The 20,306-nt window shown below is 41.4% G+C and overlaps 1 protein-coding gene across 1 annotated transcript in view; it reads right to left on the reverse strand.

Annotated features, from left to right (window-relative positions):
* LOC121279262 (prominin-1-A-like) overlaps positions 1-20,306 on the reverse strand; it is a 202,796-nt gene that overhangs the window by 37,572 nt on the left and 144,918 nt on the right. Inside the window, exons 10-18 of the mRNA XM_041190363.1 lie at positions 19,722-19,785; positions 18,770-18,929; positions 18,217-18,369; positions 17,939-18,062; positions 16,513-16,616; positions 15,529-15,610; positions 5,308-5,454; positions 3,323-3,394; positions 1,151-1,243 (exon numbers count right to left, since the gene is read on the reverse strand). Of these exons, the coding sequence (XP_041046297.1) occupies positions 1,151-1,243; positions 3,323-3,394; positions 5,308-5,454; positions 15,529-15,610; positions 16,513-16,616; positions 17,939-18,062; positions 18,217-18,369; positions 18,770-18,929; positions 19,722-19,785 (999 nt within the window). The remainder of the gene's footprint in view (positions 1-1,150; positions 1,244-3,322; positions 3,395-5,307; positions 5,455-15,528; positions 15,611-16,512; positions 16,617-17,938; positions 18,063-18,216; positions 18,370-18,769; positions 18,930-19,721; positions 19,786-20,306) is intronic.

The raw sequence follows: 20,306 nt of genomic DNA on the forward strand, positions 1-20,306 counted from the left end.
CTATATTAACATTTTGATTGCCTGTGTATATATGAAAACTCTGGATTTGGTAACTGCATCACTCCATTGTAATCATGGTAACATTTTTGATTTTAAATATTAAACAGCTGCAAATGCAATTATAGCTTTTTCCAGTAAGTAGTGTACTGCAGCTATGTGTTGCAAATCCACAAAACAACAATAACAATGGATACTTATTTTGGTTCATAAGCAGCTGTTTGCTTACGGAGACTGCCACCTTGACATGAACACAAATGCAAGCCCAAATGACAATAACATTTTCATAGCATATTAATGCATGAACATTTCAGCTGGCCTTCTCAGCACACCATTAAGAAACAATATAGCTGAAAAGATATTTTCAGATTGAGTCAAAAATAGGAATATTGGGTGGAATTTAATGCCCATTGGTTGCGAGGGGGTATTTAATCAGGTGTGGTGGGTGGGTCCCTGCTGCCTTCCCTCCTCCACTCCGTCTGTGGCCGGAGGGGCCATGGACAGCTTTCTTGTCCCACACTAACTGAGGCCTTTAAGTGGGCAATTAATGTCCTTAAGGGCCTCATCCAATTACCGCTGGTATTAACCCTACAGTGGGCAGGGAGCACAACAAACAAACTCGTGCGGGGTTGCCTACAGACTCCCGGGGAATCCCTTGTTTAAAGGCACTCAATTTCTGATCAAGGGACCTAGCATCGGGAAGGGAAGAGCCCACTGAGAGCCAACGCCTTGCTGCTGAACTTCTCTCCCACTTTTTTCTGCGATCCCTCTCCTGCCATAATTCACCTGTAGACTGGGATCCAGTGATGATACTAAGCCTTGAGTGGGTGTATACTGACAACAGCTACCACCTCTCCAATGCAGCTACTGTTTAATAGAGCTGCTGTCCTCTGATTGGCTGACAGCTTCCAGCTGATGGGACAACTGCCCTCAGGGTCCTTGATCCCAGGCAAGGCCCGCTGCTTTCCAGTTAAAATGCAGTGGGCCTTCCTTAAAAGAAGCGACATGGGACTCTCATTGGCTATCCAATCTGAGCACAAGACCCCCATCGCCTCCATTAAATACCACCCATTGTCTCAAGGTATAATACTTTTGCACTAGCAGAAGCTTGAATCTTTGATGCAAATAAAATGTTTCTCTGTACATTTCTTACCAAAGTTTGTTCCAGTGGCATAACTTGCTGCTTGTAGATTGCCCGAATATTGTTTGCATGGCCTCTCAATGCATTCGCTAAGGCTCCTGCAGGCTGAAGATGTTGTACATTATTTTTAGACAATCAACCACTGGAAGGGCCTATAAATCATGTGTTCTGCATCAAGTATGCTTTCCAATGTAGTACTGAATGCTTTTGCTTGAAATTACTAAGATTCAAATTGATGCATTTCTTCCAATTTCTTGATAATGATATTAGTTCACAGATTTGCCAATAATTACATATGCCATGGGCCTTGACCCCAAGATAAGTAAACAACAGTGAAAACAGACCAGTTTCGTTGAGCCTCTGGCAGTTGCCCGGTAGAAGGAAAGAGACAGTGGCGATGGAAAGGAGTTTGTGGTAGGGACTGAAGACAATGGCTTCAGTCTTCCCAATACTTAATTGGAGGAAATTTTTGATCATTCAGTACAGGACATTGGACAAGTAATCTGGCAGTTTAGAGACAGAGGCTAGGTCAAGAGGGATGATGGTGAAGTAAAGCTGGATGTTATCAGCGTATACGTGGAAACTGATGTGTTTTTGGATGATATTGCTGAGGACAACATGTAGACAAGAGATAGGAGGGGGCCAAGGATAGATCCTTGAGGGACAACAGAGGGAAATGTGCAGGAATGGGAAGAGAAGTCATTGTTATCGATTCTTTAATTAAATAAATAAGAGGGGAACCAAGTGAGAGCAGTCCCAGCCAGCTAGACATCGATGGAGGAGGATGGAGCAATCAACTGTGTCAAAGGCTACAGACAGGTTGAGAAGGACAAGGAGGAATATTTTGCTTTTGTCACTAACATAGGATGTTATTTTTGACTTTGATAATTTTGGTAATGTGACAGGAGCCAACAACCAACTGGAGAGATTCAAAGAGACTCCTGGGAACAATGGGCACTAATTTGGGAGGCGACAACACATTCAAGGACTTGGGAGGAAAGGGAGATTCAAGAAGGGGTGGTAGCTTGCAAGGAAAAGGGTTTGTCTTTTGAGAACAGGGGTGATAGCAGCAAATTTAAAGAAAAGACAGACAACATCTGAAGAGAGTGATTCACTAATAATATCAGCTAACATGTGGACCAGGAAGCGAAGTTGGGTGGTCAGCAGTTTAGTGGGAATAGGGTCCAAGGGAGCCGGAGGTAGGTCTCATGGACAAGATGAACTAGTGTAGCACTAAATTGCACAGAGCAGGAAAAGATTCAATCTTCAGCCAGCAGCAAGTCAACTGGTCGCAACTTGGGTACTAATAATGGTTCACAACTGGCATCAATATGCAAATTGGAGAATTTGAAGTAAAGACAGTCAAGGTTTTAACTCATGGCTGCTACTCAGAAACCATGTGCACTTGGATGCCAAATATCAGAATGGTGCTGTGATACTGTCTAGGTTAATTAGTTTGTGCAGGGAATACTCAAGATATTGGGAGAGCAACTGTTCCCAACTCAGTCCAAGTTGTCACTTTCAAGAGAGGAGAGGGTGAAAAATTGACAATTATAAGGGCAGCCATCTTCCTTAATGTCAACGAGGAAGACATAAATGCTAATATCTCATTTTTTCAATTCATTTTTATTTTTCAACCACAATAGACATTTCACATAAACCTTAAGTAGGTAATCAAACATCACCACTGGAATTGACATAGAAGCATTGACGCAGTTGTACAAAATCAGGATTACACTTTGCTTTGTAGCACAGCATTAAATTTTACAATGTTTATTTAAGAATCCACAAGCTTCTACTGCAATAAAGAAATTAAGCTTAGCTTCTGATCTGCAAAAAGACCCCACAGTAACCTGATATCGATTTCTTACTAGTAGTTTCCCCACCAACTAAAGAGAAACTATTTACATAATAAATTTCCTCACACAAATTCTGACAAATTTAGATGAACATAGGCATTAAGGATTGATCAACAGACCGACGAAATTATGTTCATTGCATCATAATTAATTTAAATTTGAAGTTATTAATAATAGTATCAAATAAATAAACCACAAGAACCTGAAAATATGTCTCTTTGTTAATGCACAAGGATGAGAAAGCATCTCTATGTGTCTGCCAATGTATTTCTCCCTCTCAGTCTTGCCCAAATCTCAGCGTTCAGCTTCTAAGTTCAAAACTTACCAATACATTTGCTTTTGCCTCTAGATCATTTGCAAATGTGTGAAGTTCCACCTTAGTCACACTTTTCTTGAGCTAAAAATTTTAGAAATAAACAGGAAAGTGAACTTATTGGCTTATTAACGCACACTTGCAGTAAAACAATGATGTCGACTCAATGGATAGGTACGCTATAGAACTATATAAAATCATTTCTTGCGTTTTACACATCTCCCATGTGAATGAACAACAACCCACCAGACCAGGTAAAGGTGGCAGATTTTCTTCTGTAACTTTTAAAGCAAATGCTTGTATATATATTTAATTTTTTTTTTATTCGTTCATGGGATGTCGGCATCACTGGCTGGGCCAGCATTTATTGTCCATTCCTTATTGCCCTTGAGAACTAAGTGGCTTGCTAGGCCATTTCAAAGGGCATTTGAGAGTAAACCACATTACTTGTAGGCCAGACCAGGTAAGGACAGCAGATTTCCTTCCCTAAAAGGAAATTAGTGAACCAGATGGGATTTTTTTTTACAACAATGGTTTCATGGTCATCATCAGACTCTTACGTCCAGATATTTTATTGAATACAAATTTCACCATCTGCCATGGTGGGATTCGAACCCAGGTCCCCAGAGAATTACCCTGGGTTTCTGGGATACTAGTCCAGTGAGAATTCCCCTGCACCGCCACCTCCCTGAAATGAAGAAAAATTATCTAAGATCCATTCTACAGAAGTATAAGGGAAAAATGGATGCCAAGCAAAAGGAAGGGAATATTAGCAGGGGGTAACTAAAAACTTGGTCAAAGAGGTGGGAAACAAAAATGAGTGGGAGGGGCAGAGCTTGGAACCTATGCCAAAAATTAATGGCATCAATGGCATGGCAAAGGGATGGAAGATCATAGGCACCCAAAATTGGATGTTAGAAAATTTGGGTGGTTGTAGTGCACTAGACTATATAGTACAAGGCTACAAAGGATGGATACAAAGGGTGAGAACTTCATATTTGGGGTATTAATTTCACAGGTGACAAAGAAATCTTTCTATGTTTAATGGGCAACTTCCTTCAATAGGAAACAATCTTGAATTAAACCCATATCCATAAGGTGAACGTTTATAATTAAATTTAAAACTTTGGATTCGATAGATTATGGGGCAGAATTTCGCCCTTATTGGGCGGGCCCGGGAGCAGCCGAGAAACCAACTGCTGCTCACGATCAGGTCCCGACCGCAACTTCATGCTGACTGGCCAATTAACGGCCAGCCAGTGTGAAACTCGTGCTGCACTGCTCAGTGCTGCCGGGGTGGGGCAGGAGGAGCTCGAGCGCCTTAAGTTCACGTAAGCACAGTAAAACCTCCCTGAGGCACAGAGCTGCCTCAGGGAGCTGAAGATTTTCAGCACTCAAAATAAAGAAATGAAAACACATCCCCACATGTGATTCTATCACATAAGCAGGGACATGTTAAATAAGAGTGCAAAATGTTTTTTTCTTAATCACTGGTCAAAACCTCATCCCTGCCCGTGGATGAGGTGTCACCAAAAATGCAAAGGCTGCTTGGCCTTTTCGCCCGCCCACCGAACAGTTGAAAAATTCCCAATTAATTGATTAAGGCCGCTTAATTGTGGGCAGGCACACAGCCGACTCCCACGTGCGCCCACTAACCAAAATATCGCACGAATGCACGATGATGTTGGGACGCTCGCCCAAAGTCATCGCACATCATTTTACTCTCGAGCATATTGGGCGCACACCTGCACGCTGAGTGAAAAATTCTGGCCATGATGTTTTAACATTATTTAAGAAAAAACTAATGGCACCACCAGGTCTAACTGTAATTAAGTTGAATAACAATATCATTGACATACATGAGATGGAATGGTTTATAATTTTAAGATAGCACAAGTAGGAGATTTGATTTAAAATGTATGCAATTCAAATCAAGTAATATTTTCCAGTTGGTACATGTTTTATCACCTAGAAAAGTAAAAAGAATAAAGTATTACCTCAATGGTGTAAGCAGTAAAATCAATTTTGTCAATGCCAATAGCAGCGAAATTATGAAGACTCTTTTTTGCCTCCTCATCCAATACTACAACATTGCTTAAATTCACATTAATGTTTATGAATTTGTCAGTCAGAAAAGTTGCAGGCTGAAAAATAATCACCAGTGTCAAAAAATGTACATTTTAACAACTTTTACAGATCCCAAAACTGTTATATTTACAAACAAAATTTCACCCCATTAAAAAGCCATGGTCACAAAATCAACGTCTGTGTACACTATGCTTGCTTCTTTTAGACGGGCATTTCTTCTCACAAACTGCTGCAAAGCAAAAGCATTCCAACATTAACATTTGGAACTTCAGGCATTTGCCCAGCTACAGTTAATATATACACCTGACAATCTCCACTGCTATATTATAGTGCAAGTTGAATATAGTATATATTCATGCATTACCACAGCTTTTAGTATGCGATCAAGATGTTAAATTAAGGATTTCTGAAAACTATTGTTTTGTTTTAAAATGATGAGCCATTCTAAATTTGAACACTGTTTTACTAATCTTTCGGGATTTCTAGCACTGCTGCAGCTCCTATTTCCTGGTCGTAGATGTCAATTGAGTGTCACTATTGTCATGAACACTTTAATTACAGAAAATGGCTCATCTTCAAGGAGTAAGAACATTTTGAAAGAATTTGTGTTTTAAAGGCACTGTCCCTTAAAGGGTTAATGTAAGACTCTGATTGCTAATCCTGGAAAAGACAACCTTTTACAAGAAAAGGTAATTAAGCAGCTTTAAAGCTGAAAATCTCTTGACTCTGGTGGACGGTGTACAAAGGGGGTCACATGGTAGTTTATGGCTTGGAAAACTGTGTTTAAAGAGTTGGTTTTGGTTTTGCTTTAAAAGTAGGTCCAACTACTTGTGAAAATATGACCGCAGCTTTTTTGCAGTCCAGAGCCACTCCACGGCCAGATGTGAATATAAGTTGCTCTAAGTGCTGCAATTCAGTAGTACCTGCAAGTGTTCCTCATGCCTGCCTGAAAAGCAGTGCAAGTCATTGATTGTTTCGCAGATCAGCGTTGAGAGGCCAACTGTATAACCTGGAACAAAAACAGAATTACCTGGAAAAACTCAGCAGGTCTGGCAGCATCGGCGGAGAAGAAAAAAGTTGACGTTTCGAGTCCTCATGACCCTTCAACAGAACTGTATAACCTGGATGCCATTTCAAGGACTCCGCCATCCATCCTTTTCCCTTAAACCTTTGGCAGAATTCCTCTATTTTTTTCTGGGGTGTCTGTGTGTATGTATGTATATGTATGCATATATGTATGTGTGTGTGTGTGTGTGTGTGTGTGTGTATGTGTGTGTGTGTGAGACTGAGGGTATTTCGAATGAGTAATTCACATACTTTCATACTTCATACTGTATGTTAATAAGCTTTGCCTTTCTATTCGACATGACTAATTTTATAATAAACTATTAATCTCAATGCTTACTGAAGAAACCTGGTCATTGGGTGGTCTTTCTGAGATTATTATGGAATGCACATATTTGACTCTATAACTAGTTGGAAAACAAAAACAGAATTACCTGGAAAAACTCAGCAGATCTGGCAGCATCGGCGGAGAAGAATTGACGTTTCGAGTCCTCATGACCCTTCAACAGAACTAGGTGAATCCAAGGAAGGGGTGAAATATAAGCTGGTTTAAGGTGTGTGTGTGTGTGTGTGTGTGTGTGTGTGTGTGTGTGGGTGGGGGGGGGGGAGTGGCGGGGGGGGTTAGTGGTTGGGTAGGTCACAACATATGTTTAAATGATGTTTCCAACTAGTTATAAAAACAAAAAACTGCGGATGCTGGAAATCCAAAACAAAAACAGAATTACCAGGAAAAACTCAGCAGGTCTGGCAGCACTGGCGGAGAAGAAAAGAGTTGACGTTTCGAGTCCTCATGACCCTTCAACAGAACTAGGTGAATCCAAGGAAGGGGTGAAATATAAGCTGGTTTAAGGTGTGTGTGTGGGGTGGGGGGTGGGGGGGGTTGGGTGGGGGAGAGAAGTGGAGGGGGGTGGTGTGGTTGTAGGGACAAACAAGCAGTGATAGAAGCAGATCATCAAAAGATGACACAGACAACAGAACAAAAGAACACATAGGTGTTGAAGTTGGTAATATTATCAAAACGAATGTGCTAATTAAGAATGGATGGTAGGGCACTCAAGGTATAGCTCTAGTGGGGTTGGGGGGAGCATAAAAGATTTAAAAATATTTTAAAATAATGGAAATAGGTGGGAAAAGAAAAATCTATATAATTTATTGGAAAAAACAAAAGGAACGGAGAAGAAACAGAAAGGGGGTGGGGATGGAGGAGAGAGTTCAAGACCTAAAGTTGTTGAATTCAATATTCAGTCCGGAAGGCTGTAAAGTGCTTAATCGGAAGATGAGATGTTGTCCTCCAGTTTGCGTTGGGCTTCACTGGAACAATGCAGCAAGCCAAGGACAGACATGTGGGCAAGAGAGCAGGGTGGAGTGTTAAAATGGCAAGCGACAGGGAGGTTTGGGTCATTCTTTCGGACAGACCGCAGGTGTTCTGCAAAGCGGTCACCCAGTTTATGTTTGGTCTCTCCAATGTAGAGGAGACCACATTGGGAGCAACGAATACAGTAGACTAAGTTGGGGGAAATGCAAGTGAAATGCTGCTTCACTTGAAAGGAGTGTTTGGGCCCTTGGACGGTGAGGAGAGAGGAAGTGAAGGGGCAGGTGTTACATCTTTTGTGTGGGCATGGGGTGGTACCGGGACAGTTCTGTTTGTGAATTTTGGGTAGGAGGTAGAAGCGGGCCATCCGAGGTTGGGCGACTATCAGTTTGGAAGCTGTGGGAGGAAGATCTCCAGAGGAGATGAGGTCAGTGACAGTCCTGGAAACAATGGCTTGATGTTCATATCAACAATTTCCAGTTCCCTGGCCCCAACCACTTGCTCTTCACCATGGACGTCCAATTCCTCTACACCTCCATCCCCCACCAGGATGGTCGGAGGGCCCTTAGCTTCTTCCTCGAACAGAGGCCCGAACAATCCCCATCCACCACTACTCTCCTCCCTCTGGCTGAACTTGTTCTCACACTGAACAATTTCTCCTTCAACTCCTCTCACTTCCTCCAAATAAAAGGTGTGGCTATGGGTACCCGCATGGGCCCCAGCTATGCCTGTCTCTTTATGGGGTATGTGGAACATTCCTTGTTCCAGTCCTACTCTGGCCGCCTTCCACAACTCTTTCTCCAGTACATCGATGATTACTTCGGTGCTGCTTCATGCTCTCGTCAGGATTTGGAAACATTTATTAATTTTGCTTCCAATCTCCACCCCTCCATCATTTTCACATGGTCCATCTCTGACACTTCTCTTCCCTTCCTTGACCTCTCTGTCTCAATCTCTGGTGATAGACTGTCCACCAATATCCATTACAAGCCTACAGACTCCCACAGCTACCTCGACTACAGCTCCTCACACCCCGCTTCCTGTAAGGAGTCCATCCCATTCTCTCAGTTCCTTCGCCTCCGTCGCATCTGTTCCGATGATGCTACTTTCAAAAACAGTTCCTCTGACATGTCCTCCTTCTTCCTTAACCGAGGTTTTCCACCCACGGTCGTTGACAGGGCCCTCAATCGTGTCCGGCCCATCTCCTGCGCATCCGCCCTCACGCCTTCTCCTCCCTCCCAGAAACATGATAGGGTCCTCCTTGTCCTCACTTATCACCCCACCAGCCTCCGCATTCAAAGGATCATCCTCCGCCATTTCCGCCAACTCCAGCATGATGCCACCACCAAACACATCTTCCCTTCACCCCCACTGTCGGCATTCCGTAGGGATCGTTCCCTCCGGACACCCTGGTCCACTCCTCCATTACCCCCTACTCCTCAACCCCCACCTAGGGCATCACCCCATGCTCACACAAAAGATGTAACACCTGCCCCTTCACTTCCTCTCTCCTCACCGTCCAAGGGCCCAAACACTCCTTTCAAATGAAGCAGCATTTCACTTGCATTTCCCCCAACTTAGTCTACTGTATTCGTTGCTCCCAATGTGGTCTCCTCTACATTGGAGAGGCCAAACGTAAACTGGGCGACCGCTTTGCAGAACACCTGCGGTCTGTCCGCAAGAATAACCCAAACCTCCCTGTCGCTTGCCATTTTAACACTCCACCCTGCTCTCTTGCCCACATGTCTGTCCTTGGCTTGCTGTATTGTTCCAGTGAAGCCCAATGCAAACTGGAGGAACAACACCTCATCTTCCGACTAGGCACTTTACAGCCTTCCGGACTGAATATTGAATTCAACAACTTTAGGTCTTGAACTCTCTCCTCCATCCCCACCCCCTTTCTGTTTCTTCTCCGTTCCTTTTGTTTTTTCCAATAAATTATATAGATTTTTCTTTTCCCACCTATTCCCATTATTTTAAAATATTTTTAAATCTTTAATGCTCCCCCCACCCCCACTAGAGCTATACCTTGAGTGCCCTACCATCCATTCTTAATTAGCACATTCATTTTGATAATATTACCAACTTCAACACCTATGTGTTCTTTTGTTCTGTTGTCTGTGTCATCTTTTGATGATCTGCTTCTATCACTGCTTGCTTGTCCCTACAACCACACCACCCCCCTCCACTTCTCTCCCCCCACCCAACCCCCCCACCCCCCACCCCACACACACACCTTAAACCAGCTTATATTTCACCCCTTCCTTGGATTCACCTAGTTCTGTTGAAGGGTCATGAGGACTCGAAACGTCAACTCTTTTCTTCTCTGCCAATGCTGCCAGACCTGCTGAGTTTTTCCTGATAATTCTGTTTTTGTTTTGGATTTCCAGCATCCGCAGTTTTTTGTTTTTATAACTAGTTGGAAACATCATTTAAACATATGTTGTGACCTATGGAGTAGTGGGACTTGAGACAGGCAGTGCAGTCCTCCCACCCTGGTTGTAACACTATGCACAGAGCCACAATGGCACAAAAGGAGGCCACTCAGCCTATTGTGTCCATGCCAAATCTCTGGAGAACAATCCAATCAGTCTTATTCTAAGATCTATTGCCTTGGCCCTGTAATTTTAGTTTTCTCAAGTTTCCACCAATTTTTTTTTTAAATCAGTCATTGTCTCCAGTTCCACCAGCCTCATAGGCAGACAGTTCCAGGTTGTTGCCACTCGGTCCGTCAAACATAGGAACATATGAACTAGGAGCAGGAAAGGCCACTCAGCCCTCCAAGCATGCTCCGCCATTCAATAAGATTCAGGGTGATCTGATTGTAACCTCCTGTCTACTCTTGTTTTTCAAGGAGCTTTCTAGCTCTGCTGTAAAAATATTCAAAGACCCTGCTTCCGCTGCCTTTTGAGGAAGAGTGTTCCAAAGACTCACGGCCCTCTAAGAGAAAAAAATTCTCTTCATCTGTCTTAAATGAGCAACCCCTTATTTTTAAATCATGATCCTTAGTTCTAGAGTCTCCCACGAGGAAACTTGCACTCCATATCCACTCTATCACGACCTCTCAGGATCTTAAAGGTTTCGATCAAGTCACCTCTTACCCTTCTAAACTTAAGTGGATACAAGCCTAGCCTTTCCTCATTAGGCAACTTGTCCATTTCTGGTATTACCTAGTAAACCTTCTCTGAACTGCTTCTAATGCATTTACATCTTTCCTTAAATAAGGAGACCAATACTGTACATTGTATTCCAGATGTGGTCTCACCAGTGCCCTGTACAACTGAAGCATTACCTCCCTACTTTTGTATTCAATTCCCCTCGCAATAAATGATGACATTCTATTAGTTTTCCTAATTACTTGTTGTATCTGCATACAAGCCTTTTGTGATTCATGCACTAGGACACCCAGATCCCTCTGAATCTAAGAGCTCTGCAATCTCTCATCATTTAGATAATATGCTTATTTTTTATTCTTCCTAATAAAATGGACAATTTCACATTTGCCCACATGATACTCCATCTGCCATGCCTTTGCCCACTCACTTAACCTAACTGTGTCATTTTGTAGCCTCCTTACATCCTCTTCCTCACATTTCCCTGCATCTTTTGCCCAAAATATTAAATCTTTGACCTTGAACCATCAGCTAATGGTAACAGCTTTTATTTGTCTGCCTCTCTCTGCATCTTTTGCACAAAAGGTTAATTATGTGACCATAAACCTTCAGCTAATGGGAGCTTTTATTTGTCTACCTTATCCAAACCTGTTAATTTTGTACACCCATATATATGCAATTGTACCTTGCAACAATTTGCCCGCAGTACAAGATGATGATGCCTGGCTGATAAAATGGACCATGCCCAAATTAGGGGCACAGATTTAAAGAGGCCAACAACAGGACTATGACAAATTAGTCCACCAGCCTCACTTGTATGCTACTAGTGTCCTACTGGCTCCAAATTTGACTCCAGGAGCAGCTCATAAGTTGCTGAGAGTTGGGGTCGGGGAGCAAGACCTGGCTAGATGCGATACTGAATAATGCTATAAAGTACAGCTCTGCTGGAGGGGGTGGTGGGGATGTAGTAAGCACAGGCTGAAAGTGGCTGACACTTTCCCAGCAGAGCCCCACAGTCCTGCTCATCCACTTTCAGGTAGATAAAAGCAAAATCTTCTGGACAGTATCATTCAGAAATTCCTTTAAATATTACTGGTTTGGCTGCTATGCATGCACATTGCTGGTTTTATTGTGGTTTTATGAATTGAAACCCAAGCCCATCTGTTTCTTACAAATCCTCATTTTAAACCAAATGGTCAATATGAACTTCAACAATAGAGTTGGGCATTTTGAAATTGAAAAATGGTTTAATTATGTTGACAGGGACAGTTTACTTCACCAAATGTTTAAACCTGAGGCTTATTGCTGTAATTATTGCTACTCTCAAGTAAATAAATACTCAGTCTAGAGTCAATAAAGTAAGAGAGAAATGTCAGTTTAAATTTCACTTTAAAATGCTTTCTCTTAGGCAATCTATGAAAACTTATTCTAATCCTCCTTTTCCAGATAGATACTAGAAAATAAAAGTAAAAAGTACACTTCTTGACCAACAATTCAGTTGTGAAGCTGTGTTTCTTGCCTGAAGTGCTGCAGTGTTAAATATACATCAGTTAAATACTTGTGATCTTCCAATTGCTAAGTTCCTGATCACAGCAGTTTATGGTTCCAGAGTATCTTTATTCTTTCATGGGATGTGGGCATCGCTGGCTAGGCCAACATTTGTTGCCCACCCTTAATTATCCTTGAGAAGATGGTGGTGAGCCACCTTCCTGAACCCCTGCAGTTCATGTGTTCTAGGTACACCCAAAGTGTCATTAGGAACAGAGTTCCAGGATTTTGAAGGAACGGCATATAGATCCAAGTCAGGATGGTGAGTGACTTGGAGGGCAACTTGCAGGTGGCGATGTTCCTATGTTCCTATATGTCCCTTGTCCTTCTAGGCAGTCGAGGTTCCAGGTTTGGAAGGTGCTGTTGAAGAAGACTTGGTGAGTTGTTGTAGTGCACCTTGCATAAGGTATACACTGATGCCACTGTGTGATGGTGGTGGAGGCAGGGAATATTTAAGGTGGTGGATGGAGTGCTAATCTGCTTTATTCTGGATGGTGCCAAGCCTCTTGAATGTTTTTGGAGCTATATTCATCCAGGCAAACGGAGAGTATTTCATCACACTCCTGACTTGCACCTTATAGATTGACAGGCTTTAAGAAGTTACGAGTTGAGTTACTGTCCACAAAATTCCCAGCCTCTAACCTGCTGTTCTAGCCACAGTATTTATATGGCTGGTCCAGTTCAGTTTCTGGTTAATGGTAACCCCCAGGATGTTGATCGTGAGTGTTTCAGTGACAGTAATACCATTGAATGTCAAGGGGATACAGTTAGATTCTCTCTTGTTGGAGATGGTCATTGCCTTGCACTTGTGTGGCATGAATTTTACTTGCCACCTACCAGCCCAAGCTGCATGTTGTCCAAGTTTTGATTCATATGCACACAGACTGCTTCAGTATCTAAGCAGCTGTGGATGGTACTGAACATTGTGCAAACATCAGCAAACATCCCCACTTCTGACCTTAGGATAGAGGGAAGGGGATTGATGAAACAGTTGAAGACGATTGGGCCTAGGACACTACCCTGAAGGGCTCCTTGTACCCTAGCTACCAAAGGAGCTTCAATGCTTGTTCTATTCAATATTTAAGTGGAATGTAGAAGAAGCAATCCTAAGGAGCAAAAATACCTTCATCAATGAAGGTATTTCACTCTTTAATTGAAATGTTCTCGATAGAGGTAGTACAAACTCCCTTGTGTTTGATTACCTTTTGCTCTATATAAATAAAAGGTACTCCATTTTACCAATAGAAAGAATTGTGACACAAGGTTCAAAAAATTAGCAAAAGAAAAATATACAAAGCTCTGTTGCTCTTCACAACCGCAAAGCTTATCATCTCTTTTCAACATCCTGAAGTGCTTTTCAAAGAAATAATTATTTAACTAAAGAAACAGTGGGCAGAATTTTCAGACCCATGTGCTGGCAGGTCCCAGTATGTATTTATGTGCCTCTATCTTGCACCTCCATTCGATCCATCAAAAGTTACACCAGTACGAGCTGCCATTTCCACAGCTACTTGCCCCTCCATGGGACAGAAGGGTTGGACAAAGATTCAGGTAGAAGGAGGAGAGATGCCCAACATAGTCTACAGATAGAGGATCAGCTGTCTCCCATGTCTGAGCACCAATGCTTCAGGAGGTTGAGGCTCTCACAGCAGGTCAATGCTGACATCTGCAGCCTCCTGGATCAAGACTACCTTCCCAGTGACTGAATACTCCCCACCTGCCTGAATGAGAGCAGCTCCCACAACACTCAAGGAGCTTGATACCATCCAGGACAAAGTAGCCTGCTTGATTGGCACCACATCTACAAACATTCACCAATGCACAGTAGCAGTAGTGTGTTCCATCTACAAGATGCACTATAGGAATTCATTCAGGGGCTCCAGACACCACCTTCCAAACCCACGACCACTACCATCTAGAAGGACAAGGGCAACAGAGAGATGGGAACACCACGAACTGGATGTTCCCCTCCAAGTCACTCACCATCCTGACTTGGAAATATATCGCCGTTCCTTCATTGTCACTGGGTCAAAATCCCTTCCTAACAGCACTGTGGGTGTACCTACACCACATGGACTGCAGCGGTTCAAGGAGACAGCTCACTACCACCTTCTCAAGGGCAGCTAGGGATGGGCAATAAATGCTGGTCCAGCCAGTGAAGCCTACATCCTGTGAATGAATAAAAAAAAGGTTTGCCAGTTAGACATGCATTGGCAGTAGCTGACAAGTTGCCTGTTACTGGAGGGCCACATCCTGGGTCTCTGCCTCTTTAAAAGTTGCATGCTCTTGTCTCCTTAAAGGAGTGCTCATAATGGCTTGTGTGGAGAAGAGGGAAAGGCACCATTCATGGAAGTAACTGTGAGGCATGGGTGTGAGATGCCAATAATATAGTTGAGTGAGAGTATTGAGTGTTTGGATAGGGATATGAGACACTTGAAGGGAGAAGAATGAGTACAACTTCAATGTATGTTGACCTGTAGTATGTTGTGCAGGAGATTGCTGGGCCAGTGGGTGTTACGCCACTCACCTGCCATGTCATCCTGAGATCCTGGATCCTCTTGCTGCACTCTCTAGGTTGGAGAGAACAAACTTCTGCTGCTGACTTCCTCAATCACTTCTATCCACGCTTATTTGCTTGAAGAAGTTCTCCCATTTTCAACAATAGGACAGCGCCCCTCACTGCAGCCCCTCAGATCCCACAATAGAACCTCTGGGAAAGAGTGAAAGACCAGAGGGGTTGCAGAGGGGGTGCGGTGGTGTGGGAGGCAGCCTCCCTAGGTCTCTCCTTTCCTGTGGTTACCTCAGCTTCAAAAATCCAAGTGCTGCTGAGTCCTTGTAACCCATGACATTATCCCTTTAATTAGAAATCCTCCCTTTGACAGAACGGGCACGCCATCCTGCCTGCCCTCCTTAACTGACTGGGGAACCCAGAGGTGGACTGCACTGGGATGGAGTCTTGATAAAGCTTATCCATTAGGAAATCAGGTTCCCAACTCAAAAATGGTCCTGTGTTCCGACAGGAATTAATTGAACAAGATTCTACCCATCTTTTTATTATTCTGCCCAGAGGTGACGCCAGCGCTTTTACTTACTCCACTGAGGTTTACATGATCAAGGTTGAATAAATGTTGTAGCTGGAAAGCCGAATATACTCCTTCATTTTTGCGGCATTTGCTGTTTAAAATAAAAAAAAACGATTCAGAGCTCACAACCTGTGCTTTTTTTAATATATAAGACGCACAAAAATAGGGGTAACAGTTATCGCTCTTGAAGTGCATGATTCTGTGCTTGTTCTTTTCCAATATACTATTCTATTTTATAAGAATGCTAACCTATTGTTTCCACTTCAATGTCATACAAACTTGAATGAGTAAAAAAGCTTTAGAATTAAAAACCATATGGGATAGCTTTCAATAGTGCTCTTTTCAAAATAGTCCCTTATGGGCAAAGAATAATAATACTGTTAACAGGCAAATAGTTAGATTCAATACAGAAGAGTCCACTTTCCCTCATGCAAACATTGTAAATTTTTTCTTCCCAACACCAAGTTATCCAACAACTTTCACTTTTGAACACCTTCAACACAGACATACAGCTGTTAAGCTGATGGGTGCAACCCCAGAAAAGTTGAAGGATCCCAAGAAGGTATTGGAGAAAATGATGTTTTCTGTGCCAATGGTGCTTTAATGGCTTTTTCAGTTTTCAGATTCAATAATCCTGGAGCAACAAAGGGAGCCACAGCCACTAGTTTCAGAATCTCCCAAAACTTGGTTTGAGTAGATGGGATAAAAAAAATCATCCACAGTTGCACTCCTGGTCACTGTTAAGCAGTCCTTAACTTCGAAGATATTATACTAAGACAGGATTGGAAAGGCTAAGATATTTTCTGTTACTGAATAGTCAGCCAAAGCATACTGTCCAAGCTCACAGGTGAAGAACAATTATACGGCAAACCTAAATTCATATCCAGCCAAGTCTGTATCTTTTAGAGAGAAGGTGTCAAGGACAAAAAGAGGAGCAAAGCATTTTTCCCTGAAACAGGCATTACAAGTTATTATTAAACTTTATTGTCTGACCTGTATACACTCTGGAAAGTGACATTTATGTTGTGTTCAGAAAGCAGAAGTCCAGAAAGGAAATGTTTCCACTGTGAGTTCAACAAATAAGGAGTGTCCAGAACCTTAGAAGTACAAAAACAGATTTAGAGACAAATACAAGAACAATGATTTTCTAGACAACATGTCATTTGTATCTTTTAGTTAGGAAGTGTAGTTGACCATTGATTAAAATGCCAGGATTAAAATTCTCAAACTGCTTTTTAAAAGTGTAAACATAATCATTGAAAACAAAATAGAAGTATTTCTACTAATAAGTTAGCCTCTGCAAATAAAATTCCATGTTCCATTGAGAGATTTTAAGTATAATTTCTTCAATACATTGTTGTAAAATGTAAAATGCAAAGTGGCTGAGATTTTCAAGGTTACAGGAGTCAATGTCAGTAATATTTTAAACAATCACTTCAAAGGCTCCAACCCATGTCATAATGAATCTTATTTGATACCAAACTTTAGTATTTTGCAAATAATTACTTCAAAAGAGCAATTATCAAACATCTGATGCAGGGGGCTGGATTTTAAGGCCTCTTTCTGACATATTTGAAGATGGGGTTGCTCTTAAAACTCAGGGCGTGGCCCACTCACCACCTATCTACCCGCCCCCAACCTATCTCATGTTTTATGGGGGGGTGGGGGCAGTGTTGGGTAGCCCAATTATCCCTGGGCCTACTTAGGCAAAGTGACCTCATCCCACCCTTGCCACCGTTTTGCCGCTGCAGGTGGAGCCCATTTCAAATGGGAAGCAGTTTTTACTGTACAAGGTCATGCCACTCCTTTAACCTACTGCTGGCCTCTCAAACCCAGCCCTTACCTTCAACTCCCTTGATGGAGCTTGACAGCCTGGCTCCACTGATACTCTGGACTTAATTTAACCTCCATAACAGCCTTTTCTTTGGGACAGCCTTTAGTATCAGCAATGGCCACCGCTCAGAACTGGTGCTACTGGGACTACAAAGCCAATCCAATTGGCCAGCAGGTCTTTAAGGCTGCAATTCCTCTCCAGGTGGGAGCAGAAGTCTCATCCTGAGCCAATTAATAGCCTGCCAAGTGTAAAATGGCTGTGGAGCTGCTGGCTTTTTTGTGGGCCAGGTCTTGACTGACTTTTCAGCCAGAGAGGCAGGGAATACAGCATCTGGTAAAATCTAGCCAGAATCACATCAGGTGATATTAGGGATGGTGATCCAAAACTTGGTTAAAGAGATTGACTTTAAGGATGCCCTAAAGGAGGAGAGAGCGGTAGAAAGATTGGTGGAGCAAAGAGACTTTAAGGTCTAAATAAACATTTTTCTAACAAAAATGTCCAAAATTTTTCTAAAAATAAATAGCAAAAGTGAATGCAGTCAGAAATTCCATATTTATAGTTTACAACAAAGCTCTTCTACTTTACCTTAAATAAACTGTTGTCTTTTAAAGACTGACAAGCAATTTTTTCTACATTTCCACCGGCAATGAAGGTTACCAAAACTACCAGCATCAAAAGCCAGGAGAAGATGAAGCTGACCCCAACACCACTAAAATAAATGACAGATAGATTTTAAAAATGTTTATATAATTCCAAAATTAATATTGTAATCAAAGCCTTTTTTCCCCTAGGAATGTACATTACATACATCTATGGGACTTTAGTAATAGAAATATTTTGTCATAATATTAATAACTTCTTACGCTAAAAGAAGGTTGCCCCCTGTGTTTGATACGCAGCCTCTAGTGGTTGGAGAAGCATGCTCGTCAAAGCCACATGATCCACAAAGCAAACCAAGATAATTGAAAGCAAGGATAAGTATCACAGCACAGCAGAGTGCAATACCAGCCAGCCATCTACAAAAGGACACAAATGCTGAAGTCATTTGTATTTTTAATAGTTGCAGAAATAAGCTTTCATAGCAGTTGCTTAAAACTCAGCAAAATGGAAATCAGTTTTAAAACTTGCAGAGAATAGTGCACGTTTAGTGGGACAGTAAATTAATTTAAAGGATTACTGTTCCTTAGTTATTTTGTTTTATTTGAAACATCCAGATACTGTAACAATAAATATGATACATATGATTCCTCTCTCCTAGAACACATAAATTTTGAAACATATAAGACACATTTAAGTATAATGTGCAAAACATTTTACAAATAATGTTTAAACATTTTTTTTAATGGTGGATGTTGAAATCTTAAAATGGATGTTAATACTGTTGTATTAAAAGTAAGCTTGAAAAAGAAAACCTACCTATAGAAATCATACTTTTCCACGTATGGAAAATACTCAAAGAAGTATCTCTGACCCTGATTAAGGTACGCAGTAGAAGTATTGATTATTTCATCAATAGCATGCTCCTTACTCAAGTTTGAAAGTCTCGCTTCAATTTCATTGAGCACACTCTTTGCATCTGAAACAAAGGACAAATAATACAAATTTGCACAACTACATGTACACACTTAATTCATTGTAACAATTCTATCCTTATAACTGTTGACTGAGACAGATGGGACAGGCTCATGAAAATGCACTTTACATCATGATATGGAGAGCACATCTTTTTATCACCATGTATATTTACACACTTTTTTTTTAAACTGCAAAGGGATATAGTAAACTCAAGCTAATACAGTATTTACCAAAAAATGAGACAGTGTAAATGTAAGGCTTTGATGGAATTGGTCATGAGTTTGTAATTTCCAAATAGGAAAAGTGCTTTATTCAACTGCACCCAGGGAATAGAGATCAGTTTGCTGCCACAGATGAGTAGATCTTAAAACCCACTAGTTTTCTAGAATGTAAAATTTATAACAAAATAGGCATGTATAAACATTTATTGTAGCTTCTGCAAACAGATTGCTAGGGAATTAGGAAACTGTGACTCTGGCACATTCAGGAAAAATATACAAAGACACACTATGTCATAGCTTTTACATATTGTGCTTAGGTTTTGCTTAAACTTTACGAGGAAGTGCTGCAAAATTGAGATGTTGTCATAAAAAGAGAAATACCAGAAAAAAGTTCAGCAGAAATTAGTTGAAAAAAAATTCTAAAACATTGCACTTTTTTGCTCATACGTACTTTTCTTTCAGTTAACCATCAGTCAAGCTATGATTGCCATCACTCACTGTTTATTTAAGGAAAAGGCAAATTTATGCACAAGATCAAAAATGCAGAGAATTAAATGTTACTATAACAGTACCTGATGAAAACGATTTGGTTTCATTTTGAAGCATTTCTGGAGTATTATTAAATGCTGAATATCCCTAGAATTATATAAGTAAATTATTAACATATGAACCAACAGGGCAAACAGATTTTTATCATGTTGTCAGTAGCACTATAAAAATTAATGATATAATTTAAGATTATTGGCAAAAAATCAAGGAAAGAAATAAGAACGTAAAAAGAAAAAAAAACCACATTGTTACAATCTGGAATTCACTACCTGAGTGGCGCTGGTGGTGGAAGCAGATTCAACATCAGCTTGGACAGGAGGCATACCTGAGTTTTCTAAGTCAAACACCATCTGATTTGTAAATATAATAGTCATTCCTTCACTGTTGCTGGGTCAAAATCCTGGAACTCCCTCCCTAACAATATTAAGGGGGCTCTTTCACTGCAAAGACTGAAGTGGCTCAAGGCTGCAACTCACCATTACCTCAAGGTCAATTACGGATGGGCAATAAATGCTGGCCTTGCCAGGAAAGCCCAAATCCCATGAATGAATGAATATAGAAAAAAACTTTCAAAAGGAAATTGGATTTTTCATGAAAAAGGAGAAATT

This window comes from Carcharodon carcharias, chromosome 1, assembly GCF_017639515.1.
Source record: "Carcharodon carcharias isolate sCarCar2 chromosome 1, sCarCar2.pri, whole genome shotgun sequence".
Taxonomy (NCBI): Eukaryota; Metazoa; Chordata; class Chondrichthyes; order Lamniformes; family Lamnidae; genus Carcharodon; species Carcharodon carcharias.